Below are 22,658 nucleotides of genomic sequence, written 5' to 3'. Positions count from 1 at the left end.
ACCAGTTCTGAGACCTGCAATATTTAGCCTAAGCTGTGTTCACTGAGAAGTACAATGGCTGCAAGACTGATCTGAGACAGTGGTGTCTCAATGCCAAATGGCAGATACATTGTGGGCTATATCACTCCTCTCAGAAACAGGCAAATGAAGAAACTACAAACAGAACTCTACTGTGAGGAAAGCGACTTCATAGTGCTGTTTATCATAGCCTTCTGCTCTGGTCCTCTCCAAAGCACAGCAGATATAGCGCCACAGCCTCATTGTCCATTTAACATTGGGATATGAAAGGAAGAAGATGATATGAGACCTAAGAAGATGGGAGAGATGAGGAAGAAAGTTTTCGGGTATGGCCCAACTCAAAATGAAGGTAATAGGCACTTGGGAACCCTGACAAGTCACCAGGTTCATCATACCAGTCAAAAAAGGAGTTGGACAGGCCCATATAACACTAGTGAATTAGACCACTTTAACAGTGGCTGAAACACTTTGAAAATACCTGAAGCAAGATTGAATGACTATCAATAAATAAGGAAAATGAGAATTCAGGATAATGATTAAAACACAACAGTGAACTTCTCATTATTTCCATGGGAAAATCTCTTCAATTTTTATTTTTATCTAGGCGTTAATTATCTAGAGATTGATGAAGGACTAAGCAGCGATTACAAAACCAAAGTGATAGAATTCCACATTTTGTGCAATTCTCTTTCACTTTGCACCACTGGAGGCATTTACTCTTCACTTTCTGCCTTCTTGCCAAATTCACGGCTCTTCACTCGGAGCTTGTTGATCTGCGACTCTGCAATGTCAGCCCGCTCCTCGGCTTCCTCCAGCTCGTGCTGGATCTTGCGGAACTTGGAGAGGTTGACATTGGACAGCTCCTCCTGGAGATAGGAAGAGAGATAAAATAGGTTATAAAATGTTTTATAATGTTCCTACCGTAACATTGCACTGGACACACTGCAGTATTTTGCCTTTACATAATAATAAAAACCCCAAGACTGTGAGTTAGTATGTAATTCTCTCTAATACTTCTAGCAGGAATCCAAAGAAATAGCTTAAATGCTAAATGTTCAGATGGTTAATAAGTTATACCAGGAATCCCTCTCTGGATATGAAGTGCTAATTCAATTTGGATTTTTTCAATAATTATGTATAGTTACAGTTATTTCTATTAAATAATTTTCCATTTATTTACTACTATAAAATGATGTATTACAATTTTTGAAGGTAATTTTATTTTTATGCTAGGCAGAAATATGTAATAAAGAAAGTGAAAGGAAGCAGAACCCTACTCCCACAAAGTTGACCTAAGCCTTCGCTGCTCTTCCCAGTGATGCAATAACGCTCACAGAAAATCTATTCTACACCCCTCTAGACCCTTGACGTGTTCAGCCAGAACAACTGTTCAGCTGTTCATTCCTAAGTGCACAGTGAGAAAAAGACAAAAAAAAATATGTGTTGAACAGAGCTACGCAGGGGAAAACACCAACAGAGAATTCCTCCTCTACCAGGATGGAGACTGACTCTGCACACAGCAATACTTACAGCCTCCTCAGCTTGTCTCTTGTAGGATTTCACTTTCATTTGCAGCTTGTCCACTAGATCTTGGAGCCTGAGAACATTCTTCCGGTCTTCCTCAGACTAAAGAGAAGCATAAGAAAGAGAAGCACCTCTTTGACTCTCCTTTTTAAATGCCCTCTACATAAACCAGTAACGTTTCTTACAGACCATTGCAAGAAGGTGTGTCAGCCCAAGGAGGCCTCCTGCCTTACCTGGTAGGTCAGCTCCTTCACCTTCCTCTCGTACTTGCGCACACCCTTCACGGCTTCAGCGCTGCGCTTCTGCTCAGCATCAACCTCCCCTTCCAGCTCCCGCACCTGCAGCGAGAAGCCCATCTTTGCAGCTTCCCTGGTGTCTCTCCAAGGGACGTGCTCACTCGTGCAAAAATACCAGCCCTACGCACTCTGGCCTCCAGCTTCTGGATTTGCTTCTTGCCTCCCTTCAGCGCCAACTGCTCAGCCTCATCCAGACGAAGCTGCAGGTCCTTCACCGTCTGGTCCAGGTTCTTCTTCATCCTCTCCAGGTGGGCGCTGGTGTCCTGCTCCTTCTTCAGCTCTTCTGCCATCATGGCTGCCTGAAAAGCAAAGGGTCAAAGCCATTTTGGGGCTGGGGATATTTTGAGGAGAATACATCCACCATCAGCAGTGAGAGGAGCCCCCAACTCACATCTGTGATGGCCTTCTTGGCCTTCTCTTCAGCATTGCGGGCTTCCTGGATCGTATCCTCCATTTCACTTTGAATCTGGGCAATGTCTGTTTCCAGCTTCTTCTTGGTGTTGATCAGGCTGGTGTTCTGTTGAAAAGCATCAGAGGGTTTTTTTTTGTTAGCTCACAATTTCAAATCAAGAACATTATGGGATTTTGAATCTTTTCAGACATAATTATGTGAAAAATCAATACCATTTGTTTTCTCTTCAGCAACTAATTTTAAATTTGAAGAGAGTACTTTGAAATAGAATTTATGCCACATCTCATCCACCAAGGCTGGCACAGGAAAATAATAAAAATAGAGTGAAGGAAATCAGTGAAGTGCCTTCTCTTCAACATAATTAAGGAAGAGTAATCCACTCTCATCAATTAAAAAGGGAAAAATTTGTAATGTAGATAGGATGGATACCTTCTAGAACCTTTTCAGCATTTGAAACCAGACACTTTCCATAGATTTCAGCACTTGACTGCTGGCTGAACTGCTATGACATGTTGCTCATGTGAAAGTCTGCTTGACATAGGCTTCATCAGATCCAGGACTTCATCCCCACTTTCTTGCTAGACTGGACAAGCACATATTTGAAAGAATATGAGGATTCCCTAGTGCTACATTTCAACTGAGCAAGGAATAAATGTTGCTCTAGTCTCAGAGTTTCAGTCAGTAAGTGGGCAGACCACATGGCATGTGTGACTAAAAAAATCTGGTCCCTGTGACTAATTGTCTTTCCTCTGGAGATTATGTTAGGATGCAAAGAAGGTAGAAGCATGGGTTTCATCAAATGCAATCTGGGAACATATCCAGTGTACAGACTTTTCCAGCAAATATCTCTTTTATTATCATGATGATTACTTCAGAAAAGATAATTCTCATCTTTGATGTTAAGCCTCCAAAGATGACTGGAATAAAGCATACAAGTTTTCTCATGCTTACCAAGAGTGCCATTTATCACCAAGTGGCCTCACCTGGGTATGGAGGAGCTGCACACGCTCACTTGCATCCATCAGTTCCTGCTCAGCCACCTTTCTACACCTCTCTGTTTGTTCTAGTGCTGCCCGTAGCTCCTCAATTTCAGCCTGCAGCAGGTTTGCTCTGCGCTCCACCATGGCCAGCTGCTCCTTCAGGTCTTCCTGTGTCCTGAGAGCATCATCCAAGTGTATCTGGGTATCCTGAAGTGCCATTGAAAAAAATTATAAGCAGATTCAAAGCTGTTTGGAACCAAAAATATCAGCGAAGACATTTCGCTGTAGGCAACTGTGTTCAACAGACCTTGAGCACTCCCTGTGTGTTTTTCAGATTCTTTTGTGCCTCTGCAGCCTGGCGGTTGGCATGGCTCAGCTGGATCTCTATTTCATTCAGGTCTCCCTCCATCTTCTTCTTCAGTCGCAGGGCTTCATTCCTGCTCCTGATCTCAGCGTCCAGGGTGCTCTGCATGGACTCCACGACTCGGAGGTGGTTTCTCTTCATCTGGTCGATCTCCTCATCTTTCTCTGCTATCTTCCTATCAATCTCAGACTTCACTTGGTTGAGCTCAAGCTGGAGGCGCAGGATCTTCCCCTCCTCGTGTTCAAGGGAGGCCTGGACAAGAATAAATTAGAATACTTTTTATGTGACAAATGCTGAACCTGAAGTTCTGAGTAAAAAGGAGTGCCATGTTTAGATAATATCTCTAAACTTTTATAAAACAGTCTTTTCCTCTTGTATCTGGGAATGACTTCACAGTTCTTACAAGGAGATAGATATCCAAGACGTATAAGAGAGCAATAAATAATGCTGTGTACCTCAGCTTCCTCCAGAGCAGCCAGGATTTCAGATTTCTCCTGCTCAATCTGCTTCTTGGCTTTCTCCAGCTCATGAATCGCCTTTCCTCCCTCTGCAATCTGCTCTGTGAGGTCGGAAATCTCCTCTGGGGGAACACAGACCAATGGCATGGTCAGGCACAGAGCAGAATGGGAAGGGCCATGTCACACCCAGGTGACGGGCATCTTTGCCGACCCGCAGGCCCAGACCCATGTGCAGCAGTGGGTAGTGGTGGATAGTGAGAAAGCCCAGCCAGGAGCCGAGGGCCAGGGACTTACGCTGCAAGTTCTTGTTCTCACGCTTCAGCGTTTCCAGGTGGTCCAAGGACTCCTCATAGGCATTCTTCATCTTAAACAGCTCCGTGCTGAGAGAGCGAGACTCCTTCTGGGAGGCTTCCAGCTCGGCCTGCGTTTCCTCATACTTCTGCTTCCATTCTGCCAGGATCTGAAGAGAAACAGGACCTCAGTATGGACGTGGCAATCAGGAGGGCATGCTCTGCCCAGGAGCCCCAAGGCTGGAGCCCAGAAGACCTTGTCAAAGTTCTTCTGCTTCTTATCCAGAGCTGCACAGGCGGCGTTTGATCGCTCCACATCAATCATCAGGTCCTCCACTTCGTTCTGCAGCCTCTGCTTTGTCTTTTCCAGGGAGGCACATTTGGCATTCACAGCTTCAACGTGTTCCTCTGCATCCTGCAAGCGCTGTGCCAGCTTCTTCCTGGGAGGGGGTAAACACAGGTCCAGGTGAGGAAGCAAATGGGAGCATATGCTGTGCAGCCAGTATCTTTTTTATAAGAGCACACTCAGCCACTTGGTAGGGTGTGATCTCCATTTACACAGAGGCGTGTAACCCAGCCAGCCACTGTATTGCTATGTCTGAATCCTGGGCTACAGCAATTCACTCTCTACTATTCACACTAGCATCTCTCTGCTCGTTTGTGTCTGAAGAGCTTTGCTGCTTCTGATTTTCTCCAATGCATCCCTGCTCTCATTTATGTTTTCTTTCTTCCTGGTACCCCACCCCAAAGTAGAAAATTGGCATCTTTCTGACAGTATCACCATGGTCTACTCAAATTTCCATCCTTAGTCTCTGCCAGCCTTCCCCACCTTCCCCACTTACTTGGCCTCCTCCAGCTCCTCCGTGCGCTGAATAGCGTCCGTCTCATATTTGGTTCTCCACTGGGCCACTTCGCTGTTGGCCTTGGACAGGGCACGCTGCAGCTCCCCCTTGGCTTCCTGCTCCTCCTCGTATTGCTCCCGGAGCAAGTCACAGTCGTGGCGAGCAGACTGCAAGGCGTGGGCCAGGGCGTTCTTGGCCTGTGGGGAAAATAAATATGATTTGATTGACAATGAAAGGAAATACCCTGTGAAATTTCCCATGTTGATGGAGACTGGATGGTTCTATTGTGAGAATGATGGTAAGCTACTGAATGAGAAAGGAAGATCTGGGAATCTTGAAAAGGATGAATGGATAAACTGCAGGGAAGGGGGAGCAAAGCTAATATAGGCAGACTTGCACTGAATTACCTAAGTTTTTTTTCTCCCTCTCAGCTTGTTTATCCTGTAATTTCATATGTATCTGAAAGTCCTTCTAGACCGGAGCAATCCAATGGATAAGACAGAATTTGGAAAACCTTCTCACCTTTATCTCTTCCTCTAGGTGCCTCTTGAGTTCCTCAATCTGTTGGGTGAATGCCTGCTTGCCTCTTGACAGCTGAGAAATCAGAGCATCTTTCTCCTCCACCTGGCGTGAATATTCACCTGGGAGAGTTCAGATGAGTAAAATAGCCCTTTAATGACTTATTTTAAAGTGTCAACCTTGGTAATTAAAAGCACATAAAAATATTTCGAGTTAAACAAAATTTTATTTCTTTAATGTAATCCTTATCACTGATACATAGCCATACTTCTGAGTATGCCAAAATATTTGTCTTAGAGGCAAGAAATGAGATACATCATGCCCCCTTGTCCAACATCTGACTATTTGTACTGTATGTTTGCACTGAGTCCAGTGGTCACTTCAAGCCTCAAGCTTACAGAATGAGTACTATGTGGTGTGCATGCTCATGTATATCTCTGTCCGCTCCCGAATGTCTCCTGGGAAGCAGGAGGGTGAAGGGTAGGTTATGAAATAGATGAATTCTTCTTTGAAACTCCAGTCATAGACTCATAGAGCAGTCCAGGTTGGAAGGGACCTTGAAAGGTCATCCAGTCCAACCTTTCATGGGAAAGGTATCCTACATGAGCTTATTTATCACCCTAACCAGCCATGTCTTGAAAACCTCCAGTGACGGGGACTCTACCACAGCCCTGGGGAGGTTGTTCCAGTGACTGGTTGTTTCAGTCCCTTAAACATTTTATTGTCCTGCTCCAGGATGTCTGTATCTCTCTGGTACTAGGTGGCCTAGCACTGGACACAGCACTCCAGGTGTGTCCTCACCTGTGCTGGGTATGGGGAAGGAACACCCTCTGTTAACCTGCTGGCAATACTTCTCCTAATGCAACTGAGGATTTTGTTGGCTGTCTTTGTCACAAGAGCATATTTCTGGCTGATGTTCAACATGGTTTCCACCAAGACCTGCGAGTCTTTTTGACCCTTTATTTTAAAGCCCCAGGTCATATACACTGTTCTCTTAAAAACCACAAATGTCTTACCGGATTCTGTTTGTAGCCGAGCTCTCTGAGCACTAATGTCATTAATTGTGCGCTGTTGTTCCTCCTCCTTTGTCTTGATCTCACTGAGTTGATCTTCTAGGGAGCGACACATCTTCTCCAGATTTGCCTATTTGCATGAAGATCAGAATGAAAGATGACTGGTGGTTCAACACATAATTACTGAGAATCTGAAGTCTTATGAAGTGCAAAAAACCAAGCCAATGATTTAGAAGTAAAGTAAAAATGCATCAGTTAATTGATATATCTTTCTATGAAATTCGCATCCCTAACTCCAGCATATGTATAATTTATTAATGTACACTCCATTTTTTCAGTAGATAAAAAGGATGATGGGACACTGTAAAATGAGGAATTATTTTAAATTCTGTTTGGCTCTTAGTGGTTGCCATTGAAATGTTTAAGGGAGGAAAAGAAAAATAGAAATAAAAAGAAAATGGTAGTGTAGGAGTAATTTCTATTTTAGAAGAAGCTTAAAAAATGGATATAGGCAGTGTCTTTCATTTTACTATCATAACCTGCTGAAGCAAGCAATGAGACCCTATAGTTCCTTAAATTAGGTGCTTCAGATGAAGCTCTCACCCAAAGGATACAATATATTATTAAACTAATACTGAAACAGATATACTCAAATTTAAGTTGTAAAGGGCAACTATTAATTTTAAAGTATGAGTAACTTAAATTCCTGTATTAAAATATGAATACTTTTATGTTTGAATTACTACTAAGAAATAGTTCAGTACCTTGGCTTTGGAGACAGAGTCCATGTTACTGGCCAAGTCGTCAATCTCCATCTTCAGCTCGCTCTTCTCCTTCTCCAGCTTCTGCTTCACGCGTTGCAGGTTGTCGATCTGCTCCCCCAGCTCCGCTGTGCTGTCCGCATGCTTCTTCCGCAGGGCGGCAGCCGTGGCTTCGTGCTGCAGCGTGGCCTCTTCGAGGTCACGGCGCATCTTCTGAAATTCCGCCTCGCGCTTCTTGTTCATCTCAATCTGAGCTGCAGTAGCTCCTCCTGCTTCTTCCAGGCGCTCGCTGATCTCCTCTAGCTCCCTCGAGAGATCAGCCCGATGCTTCTCGGCTTTTGCCCGAGAGGTTCGCTCTGCCTCAATTTCCTCCTCCAGTTCCTCAATACGAGCCTGGGGAACATTAGGGACCCTTCACAGCCATGTCCTCCTCCTACCTGACCTGAGTCTGGGTGGGAGAGGGGAAGGAACAGAGACTTGCCTGCAGCTCCTTGATCTTCTTCTGTAATTGCATGCCCAGGGCTTGCTCATCCTCGATTTTGCTCTGGATCTGGCTGATTTCAAAGTCTTTCCTTTGGGCAAAGCAAAGCATGTCAGAGCTCAAAGGAAAAAGACAAGTGCACCAGCCCAGCACTCAGGTGCCCTGCAGCCACTCTTACTTCTTCAGTTTCTCATCCAGCTGCTGCTTATCATTCTCCAAATCCATTATGCTGTCGTGGGCCAGCTTCAGGTCTCCTTCCAGTTTCCTCTTAGCTCTCTCAAGGTCCATGCGCAGTTTCTTCTCCTGCTCCAGGGACCCTTCCAGCTGAAACAAACAAGACCATCAGTGCTCGGCCAGCCCGGTTTAACTCCATACCTGTCCTGTCCTTGCTGTCTGCCTGTCTGCTTACGTCGTCCACTTGCTGCTCCAGCTTGGTCTTAGCTTTGGTCAGCGTATTGACTTTGTCCTCTTCTGCCTGCAGGTCATCCAGTGTCTGCTGGTGGGCCTCTTGGAGGGCTTTCTTCTCTTTTGTCAGCTTGGTGATGGTCTCGTCCAGGGCTGCCATCTCCTCTGTGAGGTTTTTCACCTTTGAGCAGAAGGGAGCAAGTGTAAATAAAGGAAGTAGATATGGAAGTCCTGTAACATCACAGGGCTCATTTTCTGGAGTTTAAGTGACAAGTTCTGCCTTATACCTTGTTTTCAGTGGCATGTTTTTCCTTTTCAACCTTGGCCAGTGTCAGCTCGAGATCGTCAATATCTTTCTTCAGCTCTGAACATTCATCCTCCAGTTTCCTCTTCTTGGCTGTCAGCTCAGCATTCATCTCTTCTTCATCTTCTGCTCGCTCTGTCAGCTCCTTAATTTTGGCTTCCAGCTGGATTTTGGTTTTGATGAGCTGGTCACATCTTTCCTCAGCATCAGCCAAACCATCAGCTTCCTACACATGTTTCATTTAAATAAAATAGCTTTCAAATAAGTTTTTTTCTTACTGGCTTTTCAAACAAGGAATTATTATTTTTAAAACAGCTTTAGTGTTCTTTGTCATTAAAACTAATTATTATAAGAGTAGTTATTTGTTTTGCACTGCCTCCAGCCCATAAAAGAATGGAATATATTCATAGAATCATAGAATCATAGAATGGTTTGGGTTGGAAGGGAGCTTGAAGATCATCTAGTGGCAGATCATCTAGATCCATGGGCAGGATCACCTTCCACTAGACCAGGTTGCTCAAAGCCCCATCCAACCTGCTCTTGAACACTTCCAGGGAGGGGGCATTCACAGCTTTGAGCAACCTGTGCCAGTCTCTCACTACCCTTGTAGTGAAGAACTTCTTCCAAATATCTAATCTAAATCTCCCCTCTTTCAGTTTGCAACCATTACCCTTGTCCTGTTACTACACGCCCTGATAAGAGTCCCTCCCCACCTTTCCTGTAGCCCCCTTTAAGTACTGGAAGGCTGCTATAAGGTGTCCCTGGAGCCTTCTCTTCTCCAGGCTGAACAACCACAACTCTCTCAGCCTGTCCTTGTAGGGGAGGTGCTCCAGTCTAGAGTCTGAGCTTTTTTTTTTTTTTAAACTCTTTAACTGTTCATGCAACTTGACATTAATGTGAAGATAGAGCCTGAAATTAGATATGGCAGTATGTCACTTACATCTTTTAATCATTTTACTTACTTTGCAGTTGACTGGACTGGAAAGGGTCATAGAGTTCTACTGAAGACAGCCATGTAGGTAATTTTTTTAGCATACAGTTTTTAAAATCTGAATGCTAAGAACACCAGCACTCAGCTGAGAAAATCTTATTACAACACTCCTAAAAAGATTTACTGAATAGGAAATTAATTTTTAGTTTTGGCAAAATTTTACGTTAAGATCACTGTTTCAAAGGGGGTAGTTGAATCAGGCATGTTTCTAGCCCTTGCGGTCAAGAGCCATTTGGAAGGGAGACTGGTGTTTACCAGGGCAGTATCAATTACTTGAATTTACATCCATTGTAAGATACAAATTACTAAGAAGCAATCTTTATTTTTTGCATACCACTTATTCATTTCCTCTTTGTTCTAGTGAAGAGCAATGGTATCAACCAGGCAGAAGACTTTTTATAACTCTGCAAGATAGCTAGGTTGGGTTTTGTTTCATGCAGATTTAGATATCTGCCATGATATCAAGATGCAGTCCATTCAACAAAAAAAATATACATTTTTGGACAAATTGTATCATACTCTAAAAGGATGAGCTTCTCGTTGCTGAAGATGGAGAGAATCTGAGGTTACTAGCTCAGGTGTAGACTGTAGACCTCAAAATGTGGGCAGATGAATTCTAATCCTTGCTGGGAAAGAGAGGTTTAAGGTGCTTATTGTTGCTCCCCTTTTATTTCCATGGAAAAAGGGGAGGACTCCACTTTCATCACTGTTTTTCCTGAGGAAACAAGGACCATAAATGCTAGGGAAATCCCTGACACTGTCAGCCCCTCCTACTCCACCTCAATCCACTTGTGAGTCTCTGCATAAAAGTTGTTAATAGGACCTCCAGACTGCCTTCACTGATCAGATGATAACATGTCAAAATTCTATAGTATATGAAGTTTTATAAAGACATGATTGCTGCTCTAAGTTGCCATGTGTGATTTAAAGTGTCATACAGTAAACAGCAGTATTTACTAACTGGAAATTGACTACTTCTCTCTTGATTTAAAAGTGTAAGGAAACAGCTGCAATAATTCATTGCAATTTTACTAATATTTGTAGATTCCAGCTTAGCTTTTCTGTGTGGTTTTCCTTCCTATTTTATAAAACATGTATATTTTAAAATTAAATAGTATTTTGAGACATTTGGGATCATTTTACACAGGACATTACAAACCAAAACCATTAGCAATACTCACAGCCTGCACTTGGAGCTGCAGGTCATTTTTCTCCTGCAGCAAAGAAACCATTTTCTCCTCCAGCTCCTTCCTCTTTGCCTCAGACTTTGCAAGCTCTTCCTTGGTTTTCTCAAATTCTTCCTTCATGTTGGCCATCTCCTTCTCAGATTCTGCACTCTTCAGCAAGGGCTTGATCTTGAAGAACAGCTTCATCCAGGGCCAGTGCTTCACGTTCATGAATGCACGAATATTGTACTGGATGCAGAAGATGGACTCCCTGAAAGGTAACAAAAAATATATTATGTTACATATTTTAAAATTTATGGTACGTATTTAATTACATATAATGATATGTATAACCTGAAGTTCTACATGTAATACTTTATAGTTATAGTTCTATCCGTGTGTATATAAAATATTTATTATATATTATTACTTATATATTTATTAATAATATTCATTATATATTTTTATACATATTAAAAATATGTGTCTCTGAAAAAGACTCCCTAGTGTGATGTAGATTGTCAACCTGTATGGACAGTTTTGAGGTCCAGGTGTTTGGCTCACTTTCATGGCCAAAGAAAACAAACACCTCCAGAAGTCGACTTGGTCCCTTTCATGAAAGTTATCCAAGGCTAGAGGATACTTCTCTTGTGCTAGGAGTGTTTTTGTCACCTTTGATTATAATGGTGACCTAAAATAATTAGCTTAGGCTAGATACCTCGTTTCTGGACATACATATAATGTAGCCACTTACTGAGTTTAGCAAAAATTATTGCAAATGGTGATACAGAAGTTAAAAACTATATTTTTTTTCCTAAATCAGGATTTTATACCTCTTCATCTACTGCAAGGGTATACTCCCAAATACAACCATATTGGTAAACTGAATCAATGAGAAGTAAATGACATTTGGTGAGAAGCAGATAATTTTCAGTTTTGTTCATGTTGCTGGTATCCGCTGAGGGTTGGCCCAGCAGGCCAAATAAGTGTCTACCTCCTCTCCATCATTTTCTTGAACTCCACTCTCATCAGGTAACCCCTACACATGGCCTGTGTGCGGGTGATGAGCTGCGCCAGCTTCTCATCCCTCATCTCCTCCAGCAGTCCCAGCAGCCCAGCTTTGAAGAACACCTTGAGAAAGGGAATGTTGCCGCACATCACTGTCAGGTAGAGCAAAGCAGAGACATGCAGTGAGTGAGTCAAGGAGGGCTTGTACCTTGGTGTGACCAAATTTGTACTGGGTGTGGTCCACATCGATTGACCCGAGAAGCTTCTCAGAAGCCTTCTTGCTATCAATGAACTGTCCCTCTGGGATGGCACTGGCATTAAGCACCTTGTATCTGTGGGAGGAAGTAGAATATGAAGAAGGTAAGATTCCTTAAAGCTCAGTCAAACCAAGTAATCCTACTTTGCTACCCAGAAGTTAATGTAGTCTAAGCTAGTCAACTTCATTTCTGGATCGTTAATTAAAAAATGCTTTTTCCCATACCGGAATAGGAATCAGGACAGGAATAAATAATTGCCCTTTGAAAATGCCTGTTCTTCTAGTTAGCTGTAAAAGAAACTGGATGACTAACTTGGACAAATGGCTTTTGTATGCCTAAAGGTTGGTACAATGAACCCCTCCCATAACTTTCACAGTAGTTAAAACAATTAGGAAATGCAAATTATTCAGCATTTGTGGATATGGCGGACGGTGGATGACATGGAATCTGACCTCTGTTTGAAGTCTGCATAGAGTATTCTGCTGGGGAATCCTTTCCTGCAAATTCTGATCCCTTCCAGCACACCATTACACCGCAGCTGATGCAGCACCAGCTCATGTTCCATGGCACCTAATAATTGACGTAATGAATTGGTGCTTCATTGTAATACACAGAGAAGAACAGATTTTTCACAGTTTGAACTTTAACAACTTACCAGGTGTTTTTGTTTCATTAGGAATAAGGCATCGCACAAAATGGGGATGTGTGCTTCGCAGATTGCTCATCAGCTTGTTTAAATTTTCCTTGAGACCAAGAGTAAAGACTTTGCTTTAAAAATGTCACTTACACAATCTCAATATTAGATGGAGTAAGAACACTGCAATAAAACCATGATCAGTGATGTTTTTTTACAGAACTTTTGGGCAGTTCTAAAAGAATACTTCCAAGGATTCAGTGAGAATCCTTCTTTATTAAGAAACACGTGTCTTTATCCTTTCTGAACATAAAGATTTTGTATATTAGATCCATCTAAAGCTCTTCTGAACTTAATTTTCTATATTTTTTTCACGGTGAGGTAAAACGTATAAGGTTATTCTACAGTACCCGGAAAAGAGCCGAGACAGTCTGGAAAGAAGAACCCTTCTTCTTGCCGCCCTTCTTGCCACCGCCACCACTCTCTAAACAATATTTTTTTAAAAAAAAAATGAACAACGAAAGCATGCAGTTAGAATCTGAAGAACTATGTGCTTTCACCTTAAAAAAAAATAGAAAATGTAATAATATGATAAAAATTTGCAAATGCATACAGTGTTTGAAGTTACAATGGGAGACGATTTTTTCAGATGATAGAATGAAAACTAATGACTTCAAGCTGGAGTTAAGAAAATGCAAACAGGAAATAAAATGTAACATTTTGCCTAGTAAGATACTTACAGAATTAAATGAATTGCTAAAGCATATACCAAATGCAGACTTTAGGTATCTTTACATCTAAGGGTATGCATAAATTTAGCAGCATGTTGATACATCTGATTGTATTCCCTGAAGTATTTGGGAATGCCCCATATTGCAGAAGTCTGGTTTGTCAGCTACCCTGTGTTAATGTTGCAGGACAGCTGTCTTGTCTTAAAACCTACGGATCTATTAAGATCTCTAGGGAAATGTAATTTCCTTCATTAGTCTGAGTGACTGAGTTTCAAAAAGTAGATGAAGTTCTGCGTTTTCAATTTTTGAAATGTAAATATTATTGCAAGATTTTTTTTCTGTAATTTATAGTAGAACTGATTTCAAAGAAATCACCTGCTTCTGCCCCACAAACAGAGGCAAAGAGTAAGGCCAGTGTCTTCAGGGATGATTTCTGGTACAGCCCCACAACAGTTTCATTCAGCGGATCCTTGTTCTTCTCAAGCCAGCCAGTGATGTTGTAGTCCACCGTGCCAGCATAGTGCACCAGGGAGAAGTGGGCCTCAGCCTTGCCTTTGGCAGGCTTGGGCTTCTGGAAGTTGTTGGACTTGCCCAGGTGCTGGTCATAGAGCTTGTTCTTGAAAGAGGTGTCAGTTGCCTTGGGGAACATGCACTCCTCTTCCAGGATGGAGAAGATGCCCATGGGCTGGAAGAAATAGTAACACATGAAGAAGTGGGGAAGCAAGAAGCAGAGAGAATGTATATAGGAGAGAGGAATGGAAGATAAGAATTATACAAAAAACCCTCCTCAGAATGTGTAATCTTATGTTTTTCCAGAAAGGGCATTTTTTAGTGGATATGTATGTCATCACTTACATGAAAACAAGCTCACCCATTAGTTTTAGAGTTGTGACGTAAGATCTAACATAGAAATTCACTATGTGCATGTTAGTTGAAGATGGAAAACAAAATGAATGCAATTAGTAGCATTCAGATGTAAGGAAGAGTTTACACTTCCTAAATGCTTTTTATTAGAAACAAGATAGAAAATTTCTTTAAACATATTAAAATAGAAGTTGCTCAGCCTATTCACTCACTCATCATGCATTAAAAAAATACACACATTTAAGTATGAACTCCAGAACAGTGACTAAGACTGAAATTTTTGCCCCATGTAAATTTTATGTACTATGCGACAGAATCCCACAGGTGGTGAAGTAACAGGCAGATGAAAATCTATATGAAATGCTTGAAGCCCAGAAAAAATCATGTTATGTGCTGCATTAAGTGTGAGTGCCACATATTAGAGTGGTCTACTTTGAGCATAGAAGATTCCTTTTACATTTTACATTTGGAAAACCATTAAGTGTGTGAACCTTCTCAATGAGCTCAATGCAGGCAGCCAGGTCCATCCCAAAGTCAATGAACTCCCATTCAATTCCTTCCTTCTTGTACTCCTCCTGCTCCAGCACAAACATGTGGTGGTTGAAGAACTGTTGTAGTTTCTCATTGGTGAAGTTGATGCAGAGCTGCTCCAGGCTGTTGAACTGCAGAACATAGAGATTTACCTGTGAAGTTCAATTCCAGCAACACTGTCCATCTCCCAGTAGGTTTTATTTTCAACCCATTAAGGTCTCTATGATTGGGATCCTGAATTTCTAGTCATGGGGTTGGACAGGTGACTGCTGTATCCCATCCTCTAATATATCTAGCTTTTCAGGCCCTGGCACTGTCTCAACATAGTTCTGAGCTCTGAAGAGTTTCAGAGTTTAGTCCAAGTCCAGCTTTGAACTGCAGAACTTGTCTACACTGCCAGTCTATTCCCAAGTATTCAGACGGAATCTGGCTTCAGCATTAAAAAAAAAAATCAGTTGTTCAACATTTGCATATCAATTTTCAATGCAACTTTCACTGCATGCAACAAGAGACATCTATAAAATGTGAAAATGAACAGGCATCTTGAATGTGAAAATGACAGATATCTGTAAAACTTTGCAGCCCTTGTGGGATAATACATACTATCAGAACCAGAAAAGTGCTATTCCTACAAGAATGTGAGGATTATCCAGTAAATAAAAACAATCCATAATTTGAAAAAAAATACCCAAGCCCCAAACTATTCCAGTTTCTTTACACCCCTTCCAGGAAACTTGTATGAAGAGCCTCCTCTTACATCAAAGATCTCAAAGCCAGCAATGTCCAGGACACCAATGAAGTACTGTCTGGGCTGCTTCGTATCCAGCTGTTGGTTGATGCGAACCACCATCCACAGGAACATCTTCTCAAAGACAGCTTTTGCCAGGGCCCCCACTGAATTGTATACCTAAAGAAAAGTAAAAGAAAAGTTGACATCCAGGGGAAAAGAGGAAGTTCAAAGTTTTTACTTCATTTTGTTTTCTATCATCACTTATTTCTTACCTGCTGCACGGTTTGACCCTTGGTCACGTATTCATTCCCAACCTTGACTCGGGGGTAGCAGAGGGCTTTGAGGAGATCTGCTGAGTTAAGACCCATCAGGTAGGCAGCCTTATCAGCAACTAAGGAAATCAGCATACAGAGGATCGAATATTAGCTCTCCAGTAGATGTATCTTGTCAGAATTGTTTCTTCAGAAGCCACATATACTTAGTCACTTTAAAATATTGTAATTTTTCTTGATTTACTGATTTTTTCCCATTTAATTTAGATGATTTGTAAATGTAAATATTCTTCCAAATGCCTTTACAATGAACATGCAAATTTTGAAAAAAGTGATTAGACAGACAAAATGGCAGATCAAAAAAGTCACAATTTCTGAATAAACAGAAAAGGAAACTGGTTGGAAATACATTGTACTGAAAATTGTAGGTGGTGAAACTAGTGAGAGAGAGAGAGAGAGAGAGAGAGAGAGAGAGAGAGAGAGAGAGAGAGATTACTGAAGTATTACATATGAATAGGATATCTCATATAACTTTTATGATGGGACCACATTATCCCTAAGGGTAAACAGCACACGCACATGTCTTTTCCAGTTCTCATTTTCTCTGAATCTAAACTATTAAATATAACCACTAGATAACTGGATATATGCTGCCATCACTTTCCAGTTTGCTGCCTGTCTCTTCTCACAGCAAAAATGATAGCAAGCACCAGTACTATTTACAGAGTCCTTGAATGTGAAAAGGTCAAACCTCATTATAGAATATACTAATAGAATACAGATGCCAATTTTGAGATGCTTCTTATTGTATACGTTATTTATAACCAAGCATTTAATGTACTTTTAACACTGGAAAGAATAAGGTATGAAACAAGATCAAAATTGGAAGTTATGTTATATTTTACTTTTGTAGAGTTATTTGTTAATAATTTAATAGTCATCTCTTATACTCTTCTATACCTCTTTCCTTTGGTTCTATTCACGCAATGATTACAGCTATTACTTGAGCGCATTCTACTAGTCCTCATCGTCATTCACAGATTCATTGCTATCGTATTCCTTGCAGCCTTTTTCACTTACGCCTTAACTTTCCTAAAAAACAATCCAAAGCACACACACTAAAAACACCTCAAGAAAAAAAAAAACCCTTAATAGTACATGTTTATGACATGTACAAATAACTCTGGTTTCATGGAAATACTTCCACGAACTTTTGAAAGAATGCACGTTTGAACAAGTCTAGGCAAAGCAAATGGAATAGACACATCCCAGGTGCCTATTTTTCCAACAGAAGTCCTGGAGACAGGCTGAGACTCTACAGAAAATGTAGAACACATGAGCCACAGCGGCAGTTTTAACTGATGTTCCTTTTTAACTGCCCATGTAAACGGAAGTAGCACAATGCTCTCAGTTCAGGTGTCTCCAGAATACGGGCTTTGAAGCAGAGCAGCTTCAGGATTCTGGCTTCTTGTCACCTGGAAACAACACCATTGGGAGATAACTACAGCTGATGGTAAATGACAGTAGGTACGTGGGTACATAAACCTAAGTCGGTGAGCAGAGTGGCTCCTGTGTCTGTGCCAGGTCTGGGAAGCTGCCATTCAGTGTAGCAGCAAAGCTTGCTTTTCTTCTGCCTGACTCCCAGTGTGTCAGCCAGTGGAAGCGTGCTTTAGGATTCACTGGGCCTTATACTTTGTGTAGTTCAAAACCCTGTGCAGCTTCCACTGAGTTGTGTTCTTCCAGCAAAGTGCTCTGCTCAGGACACGCTTCTGTTCTACAACACTGGCACCTGGGGAAATGTGCAGGCCGAGTCAATGATTCTGACCCTGAATTACTGCCTGTATCAGTGGGTGTTCCAACATATAATACTGTGCTCCGAGATATAGTGTGCTGGTACCTTCTGTGCCGTCTGGCTCTGCCTGCTCCTCACGCTGCTTCTGCTTAAACTTCAGGTTGCCGTAGTGCATGACAGCCCCCGTCAGCTTGTAAATGGCTGTCTTCTCATCAGGAGTGAAGCCCAGGATGTCAATGGCACTCTAACAGAAGAATCATTAGGGTAAGCGCCACGCCTGTCGAAGGTCAGAGTCCGTCTAAGAAAACTCCTGTGTATTACTTACGTCCGTGGCCATCAGCTCTTCCTGGTCGTTAATGCTGGGAACTGTGATCTCACCTTGACTCACATAATGGTAGTCATATGGGTTGGTGGTGATCAACAACATTTCTGAAGAGACGGACAAAACACATACAGATCGAATGTAATTGGCATGTAAAGGAATGAAATGTCATTCCATGACCTTTGTCTGGAGAAGTTAGTGATCTTTCCTACCGATTAGCTCTGGCTTCTTGTTGGACATGATCTGATAAAATATGTGGTAGCTTCTTTCTGCCTTGAGCTGGAAAGTGACCCTGGACTTCTCCAGCAGATCTAGCAAGAACAGGAGGACAGTTAGCACGAGAACTGAGGAAGTCTGGAAGGAAGGGGATCAGGCCAGGGGGGTCACTTACATGTTTCAATGTCAGCAGAAGCCAGTTTCCCTGTGGCACCAAAATGGATTCTGATAAATTTACCCTGAAAGAAGCAGAAAAGTCAGTCATCCTGACTGCAAGAGTATTCAAGTCAGTGTGCTGATACGGAAAAGGTAATTTTGTCCCAGGCAACAACTTACAAAGCGTGAGGAGTTGTCATTCCTCACCGTCTTGGCATTACCAAAAGCCTCCAGCAGTGGGTTGGCACTGATGATTTGATCCTCAAGTGTCCCCTAAAATAGAAATCTTATTGTCATGATATAGCTAATAAATAAGTGTGACAGCTGCATGTTCCTGCCCCTAGGACCTCACCTGCATTTTGCCTGCCTGTTGCTCCTCCTTCTTCTTCTCCCCGCTCGCTGCAATTGTTGCAAAATACTGGATGACACGCTTTGTGTTCACAGTCTTCCCTGCACCGGATTCTCCGCTGTCAAAGCAATGAGAGAAGCAGAGAGCGTGTGTCAGGCAGAAGGTCCCCTGGCACCGGGCAGCCCCGCAGGGACCCGAGCAGGGGGTGTACATACGTGATCAGGATTGACTGGTTCTCACGATCTGTGAACAAGGAAGAATGAAAGATAATGTTAGCAGTTGACCTGGATAACACTAATCTGAATGAGAAGTAAAGCTGCAAACAGAAGTTGGGACTTCTCCCAAGTTCAAGATTGGTAGTCCAAGTAGTCCAAGACTACCGATTCCCTTCCAGGTCCCAAGAGTAGAAAGTATAAGCCAAAACAGATGCTATCAGAGGCATGTGGTCCTCACAAAAGCTGTTTACCCACTTGTTCTTCACACGGTTCTCATGAAGAAATCCAATCAAACTGCCTATCTGCATTCGAATTAGGGGATTGTATGGAATAATAATTCTTTCTGTCCCATCAGTGGACAAAAATAGCAAAAAAAAGTTGAGTACTATTTCTGGAGTGGGACAGTGCAAAATTTTGTACATTAAAGTGCAAATAATACACAGTGCTGAGTCCATGCATGCTTCTGGGTCACTTTCACTTGATATTGATTCCTGCATAACTCAATTGAGTTCTCAGCCATACAGCTCTGTGGTGTTTTTAGCTGTCTTGTCACATGCTCCAGTGAGATCAGTGGGGCTTTTTGGTTTAGATTGCTGTGAGGGAGGTCAAGCACTCACCAGTCAGCATGAACTGATAGGCGTTGTCAGAGATGGAGAAGATGTGTGGAGGGGCCTCCTGGCGCTTCTTGCCTCGGTAGGCCAACACCACCTCCGGGTTGTACACCGGCAGCCACTTGTAGGGGTTGACAGTGACGCAGAAGAGACCCGAGTAGGTCTGTAAGGAAGGGGGACAGAATGCTGATTTTGGAAAGCTGAGGAGAGTTGCAGGTAAGGCAGATGTGAATGATGTTCTGGGGAGACCAGGGCAGTGAAAGAAAGTAAAGTGGAGGAATGACCTATCAGAGAACAGGTGAAATATAGCAAAGAATAAGGAAAGGTAAAAGAGGGAAGGAAGAAGAGAAAGAGGATGTAGACAGTAAGATAAAAGCACATGCAAGAAAGAAACAAGAAATAGAAAAGTCAACAAAGAAGGTGACAAGAAGTCAGGAAGCTCTTCAGAGAGATTGAAAAGTATCTTCAACTCCTCAGGAGCAGGATTCATCTCCTTCTGCTGGTACTTACGTAGATCATCCAGGCTGCATAACGCTCTTTGAGGTTATACAGCACAGCAGGTTCATGGAGGTGGGTCATCATGGCCATGTCCTCAATTTTATCATACTTGGGAGGGTTCATGGAGAAGATTTGATCATCTTTCACAGTCAGAGTCTGCCAAAGAAAAGAATACACATATTTGACACCTAAAACTCCACAGCAGGATCAAATTGTATTCTCAAGCCTTGAATTTTTTTTTTACTCACCTCACCACCTTCAGTCTTGACGGTGACCTTTCCTGATTCTTTACTCTGGATTGTGCTTTTCACGTAGGATTCCTTTGCATGTACCACAAAGACAGATGACTTGGCATCGAAAGGCTTGTTCTGGGCCTCGATTCTCTCCTTTTCTGACTTTCGAAGGTAGGGGGCTGCCTCTCCAAAGATGGCCATCTCAGAGTCTGATGACATGGCTGCTGTTTACTAGGGGTAATGCAGGAAGTATCTGTGAGGTATAAAATATGTTGCAGCACATGATGGAAGAAACACTTACAATGTAGTGGGTTGGATGGTGCTCTGCTGTATGTATCAATCAAATGAACTGACTCTTTCATCTTTCTGCTAATTCAGAGCTCTGTCCTATAATTTTCTTTTTTTTTAATTTCTCTTTTATGTAGTCAGATCTTAGGCCTACTTGATGACTGCTTTTGTAGAGGAATACTTTCTGTGTTTTGTTTTGGTTTTGTTTTTTTAATTTGTTGAATTAACAGGATGAACAGATCCTTTCCAAGGTTCCATACATTGCACTCACTAGATAGTCTCAATTTTGGAGTTGTGAAAGTCCTCTCATGTCTTTTTTGTTTAGCACCTTTCAGACTATGAGATTTGTTTATAATAAAACACTGGAAGAGGCACAGAAGACTCGATATACAGAGCTAATATTATTAGCAGTTCTCATTGAAGACGTTCCCTTGGGATAAAATAGCACAAGTTGTCAAATATTTCAATTATTCCACAGATCCATCTGCTAACAAACAAAGCTGATATTCTCCACTTTGAGCTTTTTCATAATAGAAACCGAGTAATTTGACCATTCTTTGGAGCATTCTTTGACCTCTATTTTAAAAAGTTTATCAGTAACCCTGCTTATTATTGCCAAACAATTGTCTTGACTGAAAAATTTCATGCAATTGTGAAGCTGAAATTTAGATATATTGTTCCAAAATTAATAGTTCCAAATTTATCATTTTTTTTAAACCTAGTTTTATCTAAGTTCATCACATACAATTTGGATTTTGAGTAGCTGTTCTGAATAAATTAAGAAGCTCGTTTCTCTATCAATACTTTTACCTATGGCAGACCTCTAGGTGAAAATCAAATAATTGAGTAACTTTTCCTTGAGAAACAGTTTCACTTTGCTTGCAGGAAAGATATTCTGAACTTAGAATATTTTTAAAACTCTTTTTTGAACCCTTTACCATTTAGCAACCTCGTTATTGCAGTGTGGCCAGCCTAACAGAAATAATATTTTAATAATGATCACAGTATTTTTGTACATTATAAAACTAATTCCACTCAGTATTCCACTGCTTACACATGAAAAAAATATGTCTTCTTAGCTAGCAAAGACAGACTTCATGCCACAATGTTATCAATTCACATGCATGGGTACAATCTCCTGACTAATGGTTTTGCTTCTAACTACATGATTTGCCAATTCATTAAAGTATTATTAAACAAATGAGACCATTTCACAGAATAATTACATAGGTTTGTAAAATATACCCAATCTTTCACCAGCAGATTTATCATTTGCTATAATATCTCATGTTTTCTTACAGGATTCCTAATGGAATGATACTAGTGTATTATGTGTATTAGTATATACTATGTTAGTATATAGTATAGCACATTAATGCATATTATGCATTTTGCATATATACTGTCTATGGTATTTTTGTATAGATATTGTATGCTATTATTACAGTGTCTAGTATATGTAGTAGTTTAGTATACATTATGTTAATATAGAATATATATACACTATGTCAGCAGATTGCCTTTTTAAATAATTTGATAGCTATTTTCTATTGACTTTTATTTAAAAAGTAAATATAAAGTTAATTTTCCTAGGTGCAAATACTTAAAACTGAATTTAGTTGCTGTTCCATCTCTCTTTTTCTGGTTATCAAAGTAGGTATCGTCCTTTCGTAATTTCCCTGTGATTATTAATATTTGCCATTAATTATACCACATTTGTGCAATATTTTCATAGACACAAACAAGTTAATAAAGGAGCTCAGGCTGAAACGCTTTCTTTTAGCACTTTGATGTTTTTATACACGACATTCTAACTCCATTCCCCAAGCTTCCCTGTAAAAAATAAGAAAATATTAATATTATTTAAATATGTATGTCTTTTCATTTTGCTTCACAGCTAGTGCCAGTGACCCTTGATGTCTGAGGTAAAAGAAAAAGAAAAAAAAATAATTGTTTGCTTCAAAAATATATTTGATTTATAGACAAGTAATTGGAAACTAATTTGTGATGAGGTTTTTCTTCTTAGTACATTTTCTCCTGAGATTAGGACCTAATGTCTTTTAACGTAGGAAACAACTCTTTATGGAAGAATCCTGGGGAAAATATAGGCAATGCAGCAGTGATCAG

General features: G+C 41.2%; 1 protein-coding gene across 1 annotated transcript; it reads right to left on the bottom strand.

The window, feature by feature from the left end:
* Window positions 1-731: 731 nt before the first annotated feature.
* Window positions 732-20,462, bottom strand: LOC104349945 (myosin-1B). Its single transcript, XM_086473795.1, has 38 exons — window positions 20,259-20,462; window positions 20,023-20,166; window positions 19,519-19,675; window positions 18,902-18,929; window positions 18,690-18,804; window positions 18,518-18,610; window positions 18,357-18,420; window positions 18,178-18,276; window positions 17,969-18,072; window positions 17,749-17,887; window positions 15,852-15,970; window positions 15,607-15,756; window positions 14,810-14,980; window positions 13,830-14,139; window positions 13,134-13,207; window positions 12,745-12,832; window positions 12,542-12,659; window positions 12,041-12,164; window positions 11,819-11,955; window positions 10,840-11,095; window positions 8,651-8,893; window positions 8,368-8,544; window positions 8,137-8,282; window positions 7,959-8,049; window positions 7,481-7,870; window positions 6,720-6,846; window positions 5,707-5,825; window positions 5,185-5,381; window positions 4,599-4,782; window positions 4,347-4,512; window positions 4,050-4,174; window positions 3,538-3,846; window positions 3,234-3,437; window positions 2,230-2,355; window positions 1,967-2,137; window positions 1,776-1,880; window positions 1,549-1,644; window positions 732-884 (listed from the first exon to the last, which is right to left on the bottom strand). Exons 1-38 carry the CDS (start codon window positions 20,460-20,462, stop codon window positions 732-734), a joined length of 5,823 nt encoding a protein of 1,940 aa, XP_086329921.1.
* Window positions 20,463-22,658: the final 2,196 nt, after the last annotated feature.

The sequence above is a fragment of the Leptosomus discolor genome, chromosome 15, assembly GCF_034619465.1.
Source record: "Leptosomus discolor isolate bLepDis1 chromosome 15, bLepDis1.hap2, whole genome shotgun sequence".
In the NCBI taxonomy this organism is placed as follows: Eukaryota; Metazoa; Chordata; class Aves; order Leptosomiformes; family Leptosomidae; genus Leptosomus; species Leptosomus discolor.
The sequence above is the reverse complement of the archived record's forward strand: the minus strand, read 5'-3'. Positions and strand labels throughout refer to the sequence as shown.